This window comes from Aquarana catesbeiana, linkage group LG09 (genome assembly GCF_042186555.1).
Source record: "Aquarana catesbeiana isolate 2022-GZ linkage group LG09, ASM4218655v1, whole genome shotgun sequence".
In the NCBI taxonomy this organism is placed as follows: domain Eukaryota; kingdom Metazoa; phylum Chordata; class Amphibia; order Anura; family Ranidae; genus Aquarana; species Aquarana catesbeiana.
The window spans coordinates 194101365-194119920 of NC_133332.1; the positions used below are offsets into that span (position 1 = coordinate 194101365).

Below are 18556 nucleotides of genomic sequence, written 5' to 3' on the forward strand. Positions count from 1 at the left end.
GTAGTCACATGATTTGGAAGTCTTTGCCACTCCCCTCCGAGCATAAAGACCCTGTTAAAGGATAAACCTGTAGATTTAAGTTTCTAAAAAATGTTAGATTACTGGCACATGGCGAGAATGTAACTGTCACAGTGGACACACACTCAACCAAACTGTCAGACCATCCAATGGCTGGCGTCATAACATGTGCAGCATCATGGCAGTTGCAGATCAAACCAAGGCCAAGATGGCAGCTTCCTTGGCTAAAAATGATAGGAGAGTTTACTTCCACTTTGCAGATGGGGGGGGGGGGGCTGTAAATAAAAACAGCACAGTTCTGACTAAAGTTGAATAATGTCCTTGCTTTAGGCCGTTTATGTATTTTCCTGAAGCCTGGAATACTCTCGGGATGTTGCTAGGAGAGGTCTAGTTATTACTGCTCACCTGCACCATCACAAATGTAAGCTCTCAAATGTTTAGCTCCGGGCTACTGCATCAGAGGGGAGAGAGCGTGTGAAGGGGTCTGAATCAAAGAAAAAGCTCACTCCTGTGATGGCGGAGGTGAGCAGTAATGATTTAGGTCTCACTTAGCAATATCCTGGGAGCATTTCAGTCAGGCTTCATAAGGTATGCAAATGGCCTACACCTAGAGTAATGGCATTATCCAACTTAAGTCAGAATTGCTCAGTTTGTTTTTTTTTTTTATATCTACAAATGCCCCTTACTTGTATAGGCAGTTTTTGGTAAAGGCAAACTAAGCCTTTAAAGCAGAACTTTACCCATAACTTCATAAAAAAATATTGTTCTGTAGCAAGGAACATACATTCTACATACATTTTGCTGGCATAATTAATGTGTGCTGTAAATTCAGCAGTGTTCCAGTTTCTTCTTGCTGGAGGCTGCCATTTTGCTGAAGTCCAGAGCCACTGAACAGCAGTAAATCATTAAGCAGAGCTAACATGACGGTTTGAAAAAACTGTTACATTCCTGGAATTGCTGACTGTCACATGTCCTCAGCCAAACTGTCAAAGCATCAAATGGCTGGTGTCATAACTGATCATATGTGCAGCATCATGGCAGTTGCAGATCAAACAGAAGCTGCTTCCTTGGCTCTAAAGGATAGGAGGGTTTAAAACTGCTTTAAGGCTGTCAGCAGATCAGCCTCTACAAACTTGGCAGCGCATAAAAATAGAGCGGGCAGGGTGAGGTGGTGTATTAATGGAAGTATAGGCACTTATTTTTAATGTTTACAAAGCTATAACTGCAAAAGGGGCCATCCTGAAGTGATCGATCAGGACTTCATTTTCTGTCTAAAGTTCCACTTTAACCACTTGCCGACTGTATAACTTGCATATATGGCAGCAAGGTGGCACTGCTGCGCGGGATCACATACCTAGTACATAATCCAACACTTCTGGGTAGGGGGCATGTATGCGCACCTCTGGCAGGCTGCTCCTGCTGTGATTATACACAGCAGGAGCTGATCTGCGGGTACCTCGGACCCAATGTGCACCTGCCGACCACCCAGCACAGAGGTAAAACAGAAGTCTGATAGGAGGGAAGGCATGGCGTTTGTGAGTCTGCAAAGCAGGGACTAGGATTCATGTTTTCCCGTCGTAAAAGCACCTCCCATACAGTACACTAAAACACTGGCTAGGAACATTGGTAACCTTTTGATCACCCTAGATGTTTAACCCCTTTCCAGCCAGTGTCAGTACAGTGACAGTGCATATTTTTAGCACTGATCACTGTATTTGTGTCACTGATCCTCCAAAAGTGTCAGAATGTTTGTTGCAAAGTTGCTGATCGCTACCACTACTAGTACAAAATAAATAAAAATAACCCATAGTTTGTAGACGCTGTAACTTTTGCGCAAACCAATCAATATACTCCTACTGGGATTTTTTTTTACCAAAAATGTGCAGAAGAATACGTATTGGCCCAAATTGATGACTTTTTTTTTCTTGGATATGTTTTATAGCGGAAAGTAAAAAATATAAATTTTTTTGTTTATATCGCAAAAAATAAAAACCGAAGAAGTGATCAAATACCACCAAAAGAAAGCTGTAGTTGTGGGGACGTACATTTTATTTGAATACAGCGTCACATGACCACGCAATTTTCAGTTAAAGTGGAGTTGCATCCAAAAGTGGAACCTACACTTATCTACTCCCCCCCCCCCCCCCCCCCCTTTTGGCACCTTTCGGGGGGAACAGGTACCTGTTTTTGACAGGTACCCTTCCCCACTTCTGGGAAACGTCTCCGTCCCTTTGGAAGTTCGCCCCCCCCCCCCTCCTTCCTCTGCCGCCGGGCCAGTTAGAAAGCGCAACGCGCTTCACACATGTGCAGTAGGGAAACTGCTGTAAAGCCATAAGGCTTCACTGCTGGTTTCCCTTACAACGAACGGCAACGGCAGCACCCAACAGACGATCTGAAAATCGCCAGGGGTGCTGACATCATGGGCTCGTGGACAGGAAAGTGTCCAAATATTAAAAGTCAGCAGCTACAGTATTTTTTCCCCCAGGCAGAACACCGCTTTAAAGTAACTTGGTGCCGTATCGCAAAAAATGGCCTGGTCAGGATGGGGGGGTAAATATCCCAGAGGTCAAGTGGTTAAGCTTGAACATGGAAGTTGATTGACTGCAATGCACAGCTGCTCCAGTCTTATTACATCCCCCCCCCCCCAAAGGTGTTCTCTGCCCACTAAAGTCGTCTTTAAATTTTTTTGTTAATGCTGTTTTCCTGCAGAAGAGTCACTGTCTTCATTTGTCAGGGGATGTTGTCACAGAGACAGAAAGTGATGGGAAATTCTAAATGTTCTAGTTGTCACCAGCACAAGAATTGAGATCAAACCTGCTAATTGGAAAACCTGATGTTGAAATGTGGCCATATGATAAAAGGATCAAACTGAATAAGGATCCTGAAGCACCGACCCCGCATTTGATGGACTTTCAATTGATTTAGACACTGACAAGTCGGGTGGCTGTGGCAGAATTTTGTTCATCTCTTCTGAAAGCTCAAATGAATATCTGCCTGTGTGTTAGACAAGCTATCACATAATACAGGATGAATCAAATGATCATTTCTATCCTAGCACCTCTGTAGTATGAGCAGCATTGTTATGCTCACATTGGATGTGTCAGCAGTGATTACAGGGTGATATGTAACACAGACAGGTCCGTGTCTGCCAGCATTGGACACCAGCAGTTTGTGCACTTTGTAGCATTTAGGGCATGTTTGCACTTGCCTGCACACTAAACTGGAGCATTCTAGTGTGCCGGCAGCAGTCCATTTTGGGCTTCAGTGATTTGAAGCAGGGGGAAGTGTGATGCTTTTTTTTTTTTTTTTTTTTGTCAACTTTATGTGAAGTGCAAAAAAATGTCACCTCAGAACGTTCAGTGCATTGTACTTGCTGTTCAGTGACACGCAGTGCCATCCAGTGAGATGTGATATTAGGCAAATATGTTGCGTAATATACATCTCTAACACAACACAGAGAAATACCGCTTTCTGGTGTGAACATGACACATTGGAAGCGATTGTTTTCTATGTGCCATTGCAGTTATGTGCATTTATCCATGAGAAAAAATGCAAGTAACTGCACATTGTGTGGACAGGCTCTTAAAGCTGACCCTGTCACCTTGTTTGAAAAAAAATTGTGGGTGGCCTTTAACAGAAGCTTAATACTTGCCTTGTCACTACAGAATAGAGTGGTGGACATTCGGGCCTCCAAATTCTACTACAAGCTGGACAAGTTCTTGGCCAAGACCTGGGATCCTCTAGCCTTCACAGTAAATGCTCGGGTTATTCCTTGGCTTCAATTCCAACTGGTCTATGCCTTCCCTCTGGTGAAGTTCCTCTCTTGACTACTGTGAAAGATGGGGAATAAAAGGGTCCTCTTTATTGTACCTAATGTGGTTTCCTCTTTCCACCATAATGAGAATATTGTCCTTCGTTCCCTTTGTCCTGCTCCAAAACAGGACAAAGAAATTGCTTTTTGGATGTGGCTACAGCTGTCAGTCTGCTTGGCAGCCATGGCCTTCTTTTGCAAGACCGTGTCCCTTTTTGTTCTACCTGGAGGTCCTAATAGAGGGCACCCTGCTTACCACTCCACCATTATCGGGTAGATCAGACAGCTCATTTTCAGGGCCTGTGCCTTTAAGGAAGATACCCTTTCTCATCTGGGCCAGTTTCACCAGGGCTGTTGGTCTCCTAGGCTGTTCAGCATAAAGCATTTGTATTCCAGGTTTGGAGTGCTGTCACCTGATCCTCTGTTCATACATTTTCTTTGTATTCCAGGTTTGGAGTGCTGTCACCTGATCCTCTGTTCATACATTTTGTAACAGATTCATGCTTTGGCTGATGGTGCTTTATGTTGTTTGAGTATTTTGTTCATATTATTTAAAATATAACTAAAGGCAAAGCTTTTTTAGTTTTGGAAAGAGAGGAGATGGATTAGAACACCTGTTAGATTATTATTGCTACCTCTGCCCCGTTAAGGAAATTAATCTTTTCTATTTGCCCTGTTTACTACTATTATTATTGAAAGAAAATCCCAAATTTGTGGTTGTCTCTAGTACAGTAATGGAGGGGAAAGCTTCCAATGGGGTCACTGGTGCTGCTGACCTGGGGTTCCCAAGGGATTCTGTTAATTTACAGGGATTTCTTCTCACTTCCTGTTTTGGCTATGAAACAGGAAGTGAAGGGACATCTCTCCAATGGGACGCAGATGCCAAAAAAAAAAACAGGGTTAAAACCCTCCCTTACTATTTAAAATGGGTAAAAAAAGTTTTGCCTTTTAGTTCTACTTTAAAGGCTCTCGTCACATTTTGTTAAAACAAAACATATAATGCACGTGGTTTTGCAGGTTAAAAAAAGTAAAGGGGGGTTTTTTTTTTTTTTTTTTTTGACACTTGAGCCTGCAGAGCATTGCACCCGCAATCAGTGAATCACGGGGGAATGTCTGGCTCCTGCAGTCAGTGCTGAGAGCTCTGTCTGGATAGCTCTGTGGGCAGACAGTTACTAAACTACAAGAGCTTTCAGGGAACTACAAGGGTGTTGATCAGGGCCCCGGTAGTTTGAGAACTACAAGCCGTCTGCTGTGATGGCGGCCGTGTTGTTTTCGCATTCGCAGATTCTTGTGATTGAATGATGTAGCTGTGCAGGCAGAGACCCGTGCAGCCATACCATTTTTAAAATGTGACAGCGAGTGCAAGGAGGGATTCCCCTGCTCGCTGTCATGGGGGGGACGATGAACATACTACACCCTAAATATGGATGTAACATGTTCAGGGGGTGAACTTATGTTTTAGACCCTTGTGGGGTTTTTTTTTGTGGACTTGTTGACATTTGTAGTGTTAGGTTGTTGCCCACTCTTGTTTTATTGCTTGGTCTATGAATAGTCCTGTACTGTGTGATTAAAATGGAATACCATCTTACACCTAACAAGCCTTAAAGCTATTCTCTTCTCCCTCCCCCCTGCAAACACCTATGCTAGCTACCTTGTGTAATGAAAGATGTATAAACATACCTATTTTTAGGCTGCTCTGGTCACATAATCTCACCTATGTTGGCCAGTGGAAATTGCAGGGGTAGAGGAGAGCTTGTTCCAACAACAGCTAGTAAATCCTGGAGCTGTGACATCACCCATAGGCTTCCATGGCCCATCTGTTGTTGCTCCGTCCTCTTCTCTGAAGCCGCACTGGCTTCACTCTTCCCTGGAGCCGCACAGTCCAGCCACATCATGTGGCTGGACTGGTCCCATATAGCATATCAGTAAGTTGTTATTTTCAATGTTTCATTTAAACTTAATATGTATTTTTCCTTCTTTCAGGTTTGGTCTAAGCAACAAATTTGATGCAGAATTCCCTTCGGTTTTGACCGGAAAGGTAAGAATGTTTTTCAGAAAACTTTGTGAAAGCGTGAAGGGGGGGTGGTTACTAGAGATGGACTCGGGCGTTTTCGGGATCCCACCAGGAAGCTGACACTGCACACGGCTGATAACAGGCAGTGAGACATTTCTGGATCTGTGCAGCTGCGGAACGGGAAATGGCTCACTGCCTGTGATTAGCAGTGTGCAGTGTCTGCTTCCTGGCAGGATCGGACAGGTGGGATCCCAAACATAGAGCCAATTCCTCGTGGACATGAACAATACTATTAAAATAAGCACACTTTATTTACAGTAGGCGTCTCAAGATGTCTGCTCTTCCTTGTCTCTCTAAAACAGGATTTACTTATTTGTAGGGCTAGGCAAGCCAATTGTTATCCCTTGTCCATTGAGTTGGGCTCAGTGGCTAATAAAGCTTACAGTGGGTAGGACTTTAACCCGGAGTCCATCAAAATCTAGATAAGATGTGACACACGCACACAGATAAATCACTAAAATGTGCTTGGGTAAAAACGGTTTTAAGTTTTTCTGTACTGTCCGTGATACTTTTTTTATTTGCACTAACATACAATTTTTCAGGACTAGCTTTCGGGGTATGTCCCCTTCTTCAAGGTCCAAGCAGTACACTTGTACCTTGAAGTACTGCTTGGACCTTGAAGAAGGGGACAAACCCCGAAAGCTTGTCCTGAAAAATTGTATGTTAGTGCAAATAAAAAAAGTATCATGGACAGTACTTAATTTTCTCTGTCACAATTGCACTAATACGGCTACAATCAAATCAAGTTTTTCTGTGAATGATGGCATGTTGTGCAAGTGTGAGGCTCCCCACACTGACATGGGGCATCTTTTACTTCCTGCATGAGAAACTTATGTGTACAGTAAAGTGTGTCACTGAAATACAAAACTACTCAGCTTTTACTGGATTCCAAGCTATGAAGTGTGTGTGGTGGTGGCAAATTGTTACATTAGGTTTTCAGTCATTCTTTTTTTTTTTTTTTAATTATTGATTTGAGGCATATTCTTTCCTAATGAGAATAGGTGCTTCTTCCTTCTTCTTGTTCGTTTTTTTTTCATTGATTAGAACAGAAACTAGTAGCTACTAGTAACATCATTTTGCCATATGTTGTCATAAGTGATAACATTTCTGCCTTGTATGTGGAAGTTGACACCATTGGTCCGAACAGGAAAACTCCTTTACTTTTTATTTGCGCTGAGGAATTTTTTTTTTTTTTTTGAGGATTTTTTTTTTATTTTATAATATGTATTCGACATAATTTGGGCTACCTGAAGATTTATAATCAAACTGCCCTAACATGATCCAGGTGACTGAAAGTGAGTAGATAAACATCTAAGGAAGACACCATGGTTTCCTGCCAACTGCACTCGCCAGTAGATGTTCTATAGTGAGATAAGCCTACAGTTCAGAGGTGTAAGTCGTAAAATTTCTCTAGTATTGTTGGTGGAGATGAAAGGTGATTGATGGGGTGGTAGTGGTTTTGTTTGACTTTTTAACAATCCAGATCTTGCCTGCTGGGCTTTGCTTAGTTTTTCTGTTTGTTGCCCTTATTGCATCCTGTCGTAAAATATTATGATCCTTTTTAGTGTTTGAAAGAAAAGCAGATGCCTAAGGGAAATAATGTATTCACATTGTAGTAAAGCACAACACATATTAAGGGCCTTATCTATTTTTTAAAGTAAAAAAGGGTGAGAAAGCAATAACATAAGTGAGAAAGTAGACTCTAAACAGACCATTTAGACATTATTAGTTTTCTATATATTATATATATTTGCATTAAAAAAAAAATGTAACCAATCCCTTTAAGCTTGAGTGCCATTACATGGCTGTGATCTGAGATCTGTCCAACCGTTGCTTTGAAGAATGGAGATTGTTGTAAAGCACACTATATGTCAGTTTCAGTGGACTAGAAATGCCTTGTTTTTGTAAAGGCAGCCTGCATCTAGCAGTGGTTGGGAAAGAGCTGGTTTTGAGTGAGAATTTATTGTGCAAATTTATGTAAATTTGAAGCTGGCCATACACTGTGCGAATTTTCAGATGGTTCCCGAGGAACGGGCCAAAATTCTCTCAGTTGGTAGCCCTTCAGGCCCCACTTTCTTTAATAGAAGTCAATCATTCTATTGACTTTTGTTGAAGGAGCCTGCTGGAAAAATTTTTGTAAGGCGGCGGTTGCAACTAGTCATATGCAGTCACTGTTTGAATATTTTTAACAGCTGGTGGGGTCGGTTTTTAAAATACAACAGCCACAGTGGGAGATTCATTTATCTACACTTTATAACGTGGATGGAGGAATCTGTTCAAGTGGAAATTTAAAAAATTAGAGATTTAATACTCTGAAGGTCCTAGCTGTTCTGTAGTGTATGTAGAGCATTTCTTTTATTGACATTTTTGCAAGTAGAGTATAGCCATGTCATATATTTTTTTTTTTTTTTTGTGCAATGAATTAGGGAAGTTTGTGACACTTTTAGCTATGTCTTAAAAATGTTATGCTTTATCCTTCCAGGTTGCTCCAGAGGAGTTTAAAATCAGTATTGGTCGTGTAAATACCTGCTTGAGAAAGAATCTCCCCCTCAATGTGAAATGGCTGCTATGTGGCTGTATCTGCTGCTGTTGTACATTAGGCTTCAGTTTGTGGCCTGTTATATGCCTGAATAAAAGGGTTAGTAATTACAATTTGACTAGTGTGAAACAATGGGGGTTTACATCTATACAGTGAGAAATAAAACATGAAAGACAAAACCAGATAAAATTCCCAGCTCAACTCGCCAACCAGTCTGCTTACCAACCGATTTAACCTGTCCAACAGTATGCGTTTAAAAACAGGGGTTTAGTTAGCACACATTTGCAAATGTAAATTTAGGAGACTCTCTAAATTTAGAAGGGTTAGAAGTGCAAGTAATACAGGGTGCTGCGAAGGGGCCTTGCAACTTGCGCATGCGTTTGCAAATGTGTGCTAACTAAACCCCTATTTTTAACACATACTGTTGGACAGGTTAATTCTGTTGGTGAGTCGAGCTGGGAATTTCCTCTGGTTTTGTCTTAAATGCGTTGCCCTTCCATGTGCTCCTTGCTGTTATGGCCAGTTATAGGTGGTGACAGGGGCCATCTGTTTGTTATGAGAGAAATAAAACATGCACTGCATTTTTGTAGAAATGTTTTTTTGTATATGGTGTGCGTATTTCTTGTATTTGTGGTTTTAAACTACAAAAAAATTTCACACTGACCCCTGGTTCAGGGCACAAGATTCGCTGCGTTTCCCCACATTGCAGTGCTTGGCAGTTGCACGGCGTCCATGCGATCTGCTGCAGTTGTCAATGTTAGATTACTGACACCCCCGAAACAGATTGCAAAATCGCATGGGTGTAAGCACCCATATGATGCGATTCAGGTGCGGGGGAGGGGAGGGAAGGGTCCTGCACCATTTTGGTAGCGATGCTATTTAAGCCATACAAAATGTATTGCTCAATGTGCACAGGAACGTGAACGTGGTGCGAATCACATGCAGTGTTTTCCACACACCAGTGTGAACATAGGCTGAGTGAACTGCATCTGAAAGCTTTGACTTCTTGGCTGTGTCGCATATGATGGCATGTACATAGCAGTGATGTCTAGAACTAGGGATGCACCAAATGGGTTTTTTGGTGCCGATACCGAAGATAAATCTTCCTTGATCCCGAAAACCGATACCGAAACAATACCGAAAGTGACTGTTATTAAAAATATTTTTATACAGGAGATGGTCAGAGACTGCAGAGATGGTACAGGAGATGGTCAGAGAATGGGGACACGGTACAGGAGATGGTCAGAGAATGGGGACGCGGTGCAGGAGATGGTCAGAGACTGCGGACGCGGTGCAGGAGATGGTCAGAGACTGCGGACGCGGTGCAGGAGATGGTCAGAGACTGCGGACGCGGTGCAGGAGATGGTCAGAGACTGCGGACGCGGTGCAGGAGATGGTCAGAGACTGCGGACGCGGTGCAGGAGATGGTCAGAGACTGCGGACGCGGTGCAGGAGATGGTCAGAGACTGCGGACGCGGTGCAGGAGATGGTCAGAGACTGCGGACGCGGTGCAGGAGATGGTCAGAGACTGCGGACGCGGTGCAGGAGATGGTCAGAGACTGCGGACGCGGTGCAGGAGATCAATTCAGCCTCACCAGTGCCCGTCAGATGCAGCCAGCCTGTGTCCCCATTGCAGCCAGTGAAGGGAGAGGAGAGCCACCGCCTGTTTGATTACAGCGCCGGGAACATCACAGCTTTCATTTCAATAGCTGTGTGTTCCCCGCTGCGCGCTGTCACATACAGCCCCTCCCCCTTGTCCGGGCACTTTGATTGACAGATCACCCGCCCCGACACAAATTTCAGGCTGCTTTTATCTCCCTTCTCAGAGAACTTGTCAGAAGTTATGCTGATAACAGAGGAACGAAACAGGAGAAAGACACGGGACTTAGTGCTTTGGGGAGAGATAAGTAAACACTACAAGATAAATGTGCCTAGGTTAAATTTCAAGAATCGGGTTTACAACCACTTCAAAGTGGCGCTAAACCCTCCAAGCAGAACTACTCCTCAGAGTGTTACTAAACCCACAACCGTAAAATCAGTCTGTATATGCAGCAAAGCATGCTTGTTATACTCGCTGGAACCTAAAGGGGTTAATCCTGCGCACTGTTAAAAAAAAAAAAAAAACCTGTTTGATCCTGTCTCCTCTGGTCCTCCCCTTCTTCCACAGTCCCCAATCCATCTGCTGCTAGTACAGAGCCTTGGGGGCACTCTGCACATGCTCAGTTTGGTGTGTATTGTGTTGTGTGTGTGTGTTTTTTTTTTTTTTTTTTTTCTTGGGAGGGTGCATTTAATCAGCACAGGGCCAATCAATGCTGTCCAGGCAGAGAGTCGGGGATCTTGCAGCCTCATAGGACAGACTAGAACTGCTGATGAGAAAAGGTATTTAGCAGTTTATATTTACTAAAATAATTGCATGTACTGTGGGAGACCAGATATAGTGAATGCAGGGTCCTGGGTTTAGTAACACTTTAACCTCTGTTTGATCTGTAGTTGCCATTGTGCTACACATGATCAGTTTGGACACCAGACATTTGACGGCTGGACAGTTTGTTTTGAGAGTGCAAGCTGCTGTGACAGCTATCATTCGTTACCGCTAAAGTGGTACTAAAGGCAGGGTTACTCACCAGGTACTACTCCAGAGGTACCTCACTGGCATCTTCTCTCTATCTTTCTCCAGGTGCCAGTCTTCAGTCATCTTAATTGGCTGGTGGAGGACGATGTCACTCCTGCACATTATCCCAGCACACTGGCAGTGTGTCAAACTTATATTGAGCTGTGCATGTGCAGCTCTGTGTACATTTTGCAGAGGATTGGAAACCAGCAGATAAATGCATTTTATTGCAGATTAAACATTGCATGTCTCTTCTGCAATAAAGATTGTACCTGTTGGTAGTTTTTATTTTTTAGCCTTTAGTTCAAGTTTAAGTTAGTGGGTTTAGTTTGATTTCGTCCTCATAGTTTATTGCCTGGTGATCGACCAGAGTCTGTTTTTTCATCTTCCTTTATCAGACCAAGATGTCCAGCAAATGTGGCAATTAAAGGGTTAAGAAAAACCATTTAACACTGACAGGGGTGCGCACAATAATCAGCTTTTTTCATCAATGTAAAACCTTTATCCCAAAAGGGGAAAAAAATTGATGTAACTGCTTAATGGGTGTGAGCTGGATTTTTTGGCTTTTGTTAGTCGCTTCTACCTAAATCTGCTGATGCATTTAGGATTACACTCTCCACTGACAGCTGCTGTCCAAGGGTGGCTATGTTTCTCCACTACAGATACAGTGGAGGAGTGAATGTAGCCACCCTACGACAGGAGGTGGTATGGGCTGATCATAAGATGATAAAGGAATAAAAGTGTGGAAAAAAAAAAAAAAATAAAGCAGCCACCACATTCAGTGATTGGTAAGCTACAGTATAATATGTTTGTGGGTTTAGTTATTTTGATTTAAACAAAATCCTGTTGCTTTCTCTGGTCTTTTCATGAGGTAAAAGCACTTTCTTGTCAAAATAGAAGATGCTGACAAGTACATGGAACACTGCCTATCTGCTCTGTTCTTAAAGTGTATCTATAGCCAATCCCCTTTTTTTTTTTCTTTTTTTTTTTCTGGTTACAAATCGTAAGGAAACATAAGAAGCCCGGTTAAGTTTTACTGCTGTCCAGAACCCTGTTATATAGATTCCCCTCACTTCTGTTCTGGTGACTGTTTTCCCCAGACAGAAAAAAGGGGAAAATGCCCAATTCCAACACAGAAGTTAAGAGGCATGCTGGAACTTCTGTTGGATTTGTTGTCCATTTTCCTGTTGCAGTTTCTTCCCTCACTTCTATCTGTTAAAACTGTGTCCTCAGAACAGGAAGTGAAGGTAAATCTCTCTAATGAACCCCCAGGTAGCAATAAAACCTGATGGGTTCTGACCCTCCCTCACTCTATCCCAAGTTAGAAGATACAGATAGAGGTGCACCAAATGGAAATCTTGGTGCTGAAAATGCAGGATGCACTTGGCTGAAACCAAAACTGAAAGTGACAGCTTCTAAAGAGAAAAAAAAAATTTGAGATAGATCTCTATACTTTTTTAATTTATGAATTTGTCAGCCATTACTGGCACCTTTTTAGCAGAAGAAAAATGCATCCCTTGAAATTCGAATGTATGTCCTAACACTGGTCTGTTGCACAGACCAGTTAAAATTAAATGCAATTAAAATGAATTGAAAATACAGCAAGCACACATCAATAACGCACCCGTGTTACATTTTTTGATGCTGTTTTTGAGTCGCATGACCTATATAAAACGCACCATAAGCACAGTAACATTGCGTGCATTTTCAACACCATTATCGGCACCTTTTTCTCTGTTGGTAAAATGGCAAACAATTTTTCCGGCCACCAAAATTTTGGTGCGTCTCTAGATACAGTTGCACTTTAAGTTTTTATTCCAGGCGTTGCTGTAATACACCTCAGTGCCTTTTGCTGGCTAGGAATCTCATACAAAAGCACCTGTAGTGTGAGATAAACATGCACTGTAAGCCCCTGTTCACATCGGTGCAATTTGACATGTCAAATCGCAGCCTTTTCCCAGCAACGGTACTGCGCTGCCGAACCGATTTCCAAAAGTAGTTCCTGCACTATTGGCGATTTCGGGGGCGATTCCAATAGACATTAGTGCATGAACCCGCACAGATGTCTTTCAAATTGCCCCTGAACTCGCATGATTTCAAACCCATGTTCAGTGTGAACGAGGGTTAAAGGGGTAACACGGGAAGATTTACTGAATATGGAGAGTGCAAAATCTGGTGCAGTTCTGCACAGAAACCAGTCCGCCTCCAGGTTGGCAAAGCATATTGAACATGCTAAAGGTAGAAGCTGATTGGCTACCATGCACATCTGCACCAGATTCTGAGTGCTCCCAGTTTTAGTAAATCTCCCCATTGTCCTCTCCCAGATCACCTATGGAACTAGAATTATTTAGTTTCATGGATAGTACATTTAATCAGTTGAATTGACATTGATACTATAAGCGTGTCCCCTTGTTTCACAGTGGCCTGTAGCAGGATACTGTGTCACCTGATTGGAAAACTTTACCAGCTGATGATTCATCGGTTGCTTAGGACGCTTCCCAGCCCTCTCCTTGGCAACCAGCTATATACAGTGTATAAAAAAAAAAAAAAAACACAAAACGCGGCAAGCACTGAAGAAACTCTCAAAAGCAGCATGCATAGATGTGAATCGAGCCTAAGTCCTATATAAATTCCATGTCAGAGTCTTATGTAGAAAGCTATTGGCATTCTTTGGTTTCCGCTAATATGGCTCCTTTTTGAGAATGCTGAGCTGGGCTTCAAGATACTGTATATTGTTGTTTGACAATACTATACATACTGACTGCTATACTAAAATATGACTATGTTCAATCAAATCATGACAACATTTTTTTCTCTTGTTTTGTTAGACAAGGAGATCTATTCACAAACTCTTGGACTGGGAGAATAACAGATTATATCACAAGGTAAATAAATGGTCTTTAGAAAATGTTGACTTAGCTGGCACAAATATAAAAATAACTTTTGAGTAACGTATCAATTGTTCCTTAGCTTGGCTTGCACTGGAAACTGAGCAGAAGGAAATGTGAATCAAACAATATGATGGAATATGTGAGTATGTGTTTTTTCATACAGAGAGATGTAGTTAAAAGGGAAGTATGGGAATTTTTTATTTTTTATTTTTTTTTTTTTTTTTTTATTTTAATCATGGTTACCTAGGTGGATCCTGCATCTGTCCCCCGCCGGCTCTAAGACCCAAGCAATCGACCACTGCCTATCGCTTGGTTCTCGAATCCCTGAGCCTCTAGAGAGCTGGTGACTGTTAGTCATTGCTGTCTGCTCTGTTGTCCATCCCACCTGCGCCCCACGCTCTCTGGGGCAATGGGTTGTGGCGGGGGCAGGAGCGGCTGTCTCCAGCTCTCAGCTGCTCTTTAAGCCGGGTGCTGGTCCAGGCATGTGGTTGCGATCTTGCCTGAACTGGCTGTGTGATATCAGCCTGCTGTCTGCTGAAGATGGGTCACAGGAGTGCAGAACAGACTGCACTCTTGTGATCCATAGGAGAAGTGCAGCCAAACAAGCTTTGCCTGTACTCCTTTAAAGACCTTTTGGTGTAAACTTTGTGCTGGTCACTCATTACCCCAGGGTGGCTGATTTCATAATCTTCTGTGTTTTTAGAAAAAAAAAATTGATGCCTTGTTCCTCATGCACACTACTAGACCTTTAGCCCCTGTGCCCGAGACTCTGGCATTTAGGGTGGAAGGCACAAATGCACTGCCCACATCTACTGCCAGCAGCCTGTAAAAGTCTGAGAGGCTGAAAGCTGCTGCAGAAACATTCTATGAATGGGTAGGGGGAGAGAGATGAGCAAACAGTGGTTTCTGTGTATGAGAGCAGCACCTCTTCTAAACGCTCTTGCTATACTTCCGGGCCTAAATGAATGTGTAATTACTACAGAAATAACAATCGTACTTAACCACTGGCCGACCGCCTCACGACGATATACGTCGGCAGAATGGCACGGGCAGGCAGAATCACGTACCTGATCTGCCTCCCGCGGGCTGGGGGTCCGAAGGGCCCCCCGGTGCCCGAGGCGGTTGGCATTTGTCCCCCGGTGATCAGAGGTGAGGGGGAGGCCATCCATTCGTGCCCCCCCCCCGCGATCGCTCCCAGCCAATAGAATCATTCCTCTGCTGCTGTATAGTAAAGAGCAGCAGAGGAAGTGATGTCATCTCTCCTCGGCTCGGTATTTTCCGTTCCGGCGCCGAGGAGAGAAGACATCAATGTGAGTACACACACACACAGTAGAACATGCCAGGCATACTTTACACCCCCCCCACCCCACCCCCCCGTCACACTGACACCAAGCAGTTTTTTTTTTTTTCTGATTACTGCATTGGTGTCAGTTTGTGACAGTGTGGTAGGGCAGTTAGTATTAGCCCCCTTTAGGTCTAGGGTACCTCCCTAACCCCCCCCTAATAAAGTTTTAACCCCTTGATCACCCCCCCCCCGTCGCCAGTGTCACTAAGCGATCATTTTTCTGATCGCTGTATTAGTGTCACTGGTGACGCTAGTTAGGGAAGTAAATATATAGTTTCGCTGTCAGCGTTTTATAGCGTCAGAGACCCCCATATACTACCTAATAAAGGTTTTATCCTCTTGATTGCCCCCTAGTTAACCCTTTCACCAGTGATCACCGTATAACTGTTACGGGTGACGCTGGTTAGTTAGTTTATTTTTTATAGTGTCAGGGCACCCGCCGTTTATTACCGAAATAAAGGTTTAGCCCCCTGATCGCCCGGCGGTGATATGCGTCAGGTTAGCGCCAGTACCGCTAACACCCACGCAGCATACACCTCCCTTAGTGGTATAGTATCTGAACGGATCAATATCTGATCAGATCTATACTAGCGTCCCCGGCAGTTTAGGGTTCCCAAAAACGCAGTGTTAGCTGGATCAGCCCAGATACCTGCTAGCACCTGCGTTTTGCCTCTCCGCCCAGCCCAGCCCACCCAAGTGCAGTATCGATCGATCACTATCACTTACAAAACACTAAACGCATAACTGCAGCGTTCGCAGAGTCAGGCCTGATCCCTGCGATCGCTAACAGTTTTTTTGGTAGCGTTTTGGTGAACTGACAAGCACCAGCGGCCTAGTACACCCTGGTCATAGTCAAACGAGCACTGCAGTAACACTTGGTGACGTGGCGAGTCCCATAAGTGCAGTTCAAGCTGGTGAGGTGGCAAGCACAAGTAGTGTCCCGCTGCCACCAAGAAGAAGACAAACACAGGCCCATCGTGCCCATAATGCCCTTCCAGCTGCATTCGCCAATCCTAATTGGCTACCCACTGCTTCTGCAGCACCCGTACTTCCCCCATTCACATCCCCAACCAAATGTAGTCAGCTGCATGAGAGGCATTTTCTTTATGTCCTCCCGAGTACCCCTACCCAACGAACCCCCCCAAAAAAGATGTCGTGTCCGCAGTAAGTGCGGTTATAGGCGTGACACCCGCTGTTATTTTCCCTCCTGTCCTGACAATCCTGGTCTTTGCATTGGCGAATGTTTTGAACGCTACCATACACTAGTTGAGTATTAGCGTAGGGTACAGCATTGCACAGACTAGGCACACTAAACACAGGGTCTCCCAAGATGCCATCGCATTTTGAGAGACCTGAACCTGGAACCGGTTACAGTTATAAAAGTTAGTTACAAAAAAAGTGTAAAAAAAAAAAAAAAAACCACAAATATATAAAATAAAAAAAATAGTTGTCGTTTCATTGTTTTCTCTCTATTCTATCTCTATTGTTCTGCTCTTTTTTACTGTATTCTATTCTGCAATGTTTTATTGTTATGTTTTTTATGATGTTTGCTTTTCAGGCATGCAATTTTTTATACCTTACCGTTTACTGTGTTTTATTGTTAACCATTTTTTTTGTCTTCAGGTACGCCATTCACGACTTTGAGTGGTTATACCAGAATGATGCCTGCAGGTTTAGGTATCATCTTGGTATCATTCTTTTCAGCCAGCGGTCGGCTTTCATGTAAAAGCAATCCTAGCAGCTAATTAGCCTCTAGACTGCAGTGGGAGGGAATGCCCCCACCACCACCGTCTTCCGTGTTTTTCTCTGGCTCTCCTGTCTCAACAGGGAACCTGAGAATGCAGCCGGTGATTCAGCCAGCTGACCATAGAGCTGATCAGAGACCAGAGTGGCTCCAAACATCTCTATGGCCTAAGAAACCGGAAGCTACAGGCATTGCATGACTTAGATTTCGCCGGATGTAAACAGCACCATTGGGAAATTGGAAAAGCATTTTATCACACCGATCTTGGTGTGGTCAGATGCTTTGAGGGCGCAGGAGAGACCCCAATTTTTTCAAAAAAAGAGTACCTGTCACCACCTATTGCTATCATAGGGGATATTTACATTCCCTGAGAACAATAAAAATAATTAAAAAAAAAAATGAAAGGAACAGTTTAAAAATAAGATAAAGCAAAAAAATAATAAAGGAAGAAAAAAAAAAAAAAAAAAAAAAAAACATCCCTGTCCCCCTTGCTCTCGCTCTAAGGCGAACGCAAGCGTCGGTCTGGTGTCAAATGTAAACAGCAATTGCACTATGCATGTGAGGTATCACCGCGAAGGTCAGATCGAGGGCAGTAATTTTAGCAGTAGACCTCCTCTAAATCTAAAGTGGTAACCTGTAAAGGCTTTTAAAAATTTATTTATTTTGTTGCCACTACATGTTTGTGCGCAGTTTTAAAGCATGTCATGTTTGGTATCCATGTACTCGGCCTAAGATCATCTTTTTTATTTCATCAAACATGTGGGCAATATAGTGTGTTTTAGTGCATTAAAATTTAAAAAAGTGTGTTTTTTTTTTTCCCCAAAAAATGCGTTTGAAAAATCGCTGCGCAAATACTGTGTGGTAAAAAAAAAAATGAAACACCCACCATTTTAATCTGTAGGGCATTTGCTTTAAAAAAATATATAATGTTTGGGGGTTCAAAGTAATTTTCTTGCAAAAAAAAAATAATTTTTTCATGTAAACAAAGTGTCAAAGTGCTTTGTCTTCAAGTGGTTAGAAGAGTGCGTGATGTGTGACATAAGCTTTTAAATATTGTGCATATTTTGGGGTGTAGTTTCACATATTCCCATGGCATGTTTGAGCAATATATCATTTAGTGACAACTTTGTGCAAAAAAAAAAAAAAAAAAAAATGTCTTTTTCCCGCAACTTGTGTCACAATATAAAATATTCCATAGACTCGACATGCCTCTCAGCAAATAGCTTGGGGTGTCTACTTTCCTAAATGGGGTCATTGGGGGGGGGGGGGTTGTGCCATCTGGGCATTTTATGGCCTTCAAAACTGTGATAGGTAGTGAGGAGTGAAATAAAAAATGTACGCCCTTAGAAATCCTGAAGGCGGTGCTTGGTTTTCGGGGCCCCGTACGCAGCTAGGCTCCCAAAAAGTCTCACACATGTGGTATCCCCATACTCAGGAGAAGCAGCTAAATGTATTTTGGGGTGCAATTCCACATATAACCATGGCCTGTGTGAGCAATATATCATTTAGTGACAACTTTTTGT

At 43.0% G+C, this 18556-nt stretch overlaps 1 protein-coding gene across 1 annotated transcript in view; it reads left to right on the forward strand.

Moving 5' to 3' along the window:
- Positions 1 to 18556, forward strand: part of CHIC1 (cysteine rich hydrophobic domain 1) — a 39825-nt gene that overhangs the window by 1782 nt on the left and 19487 nt on the right. Inside the window, exons 2-5 of the mRNA XM_073599475.1 lie at positions 5813 to 5867; positions 8386 to 8541; positions 13882 to 13938; positions 14024 to 14083. Coding sequence (XP_073455576.1) covers positions 5813 to 5867; positions 8386 to 8541; positions 13882 to 13938; positions 14024 to 14083 — 328 coding nt within the window. The remainder of the gene's footprint in view (positions 1 to 5812; positions 5868 to 8385; positions 8542 to 13881; positions 13939 to 14023; positions 14084 to 18556) is intronic.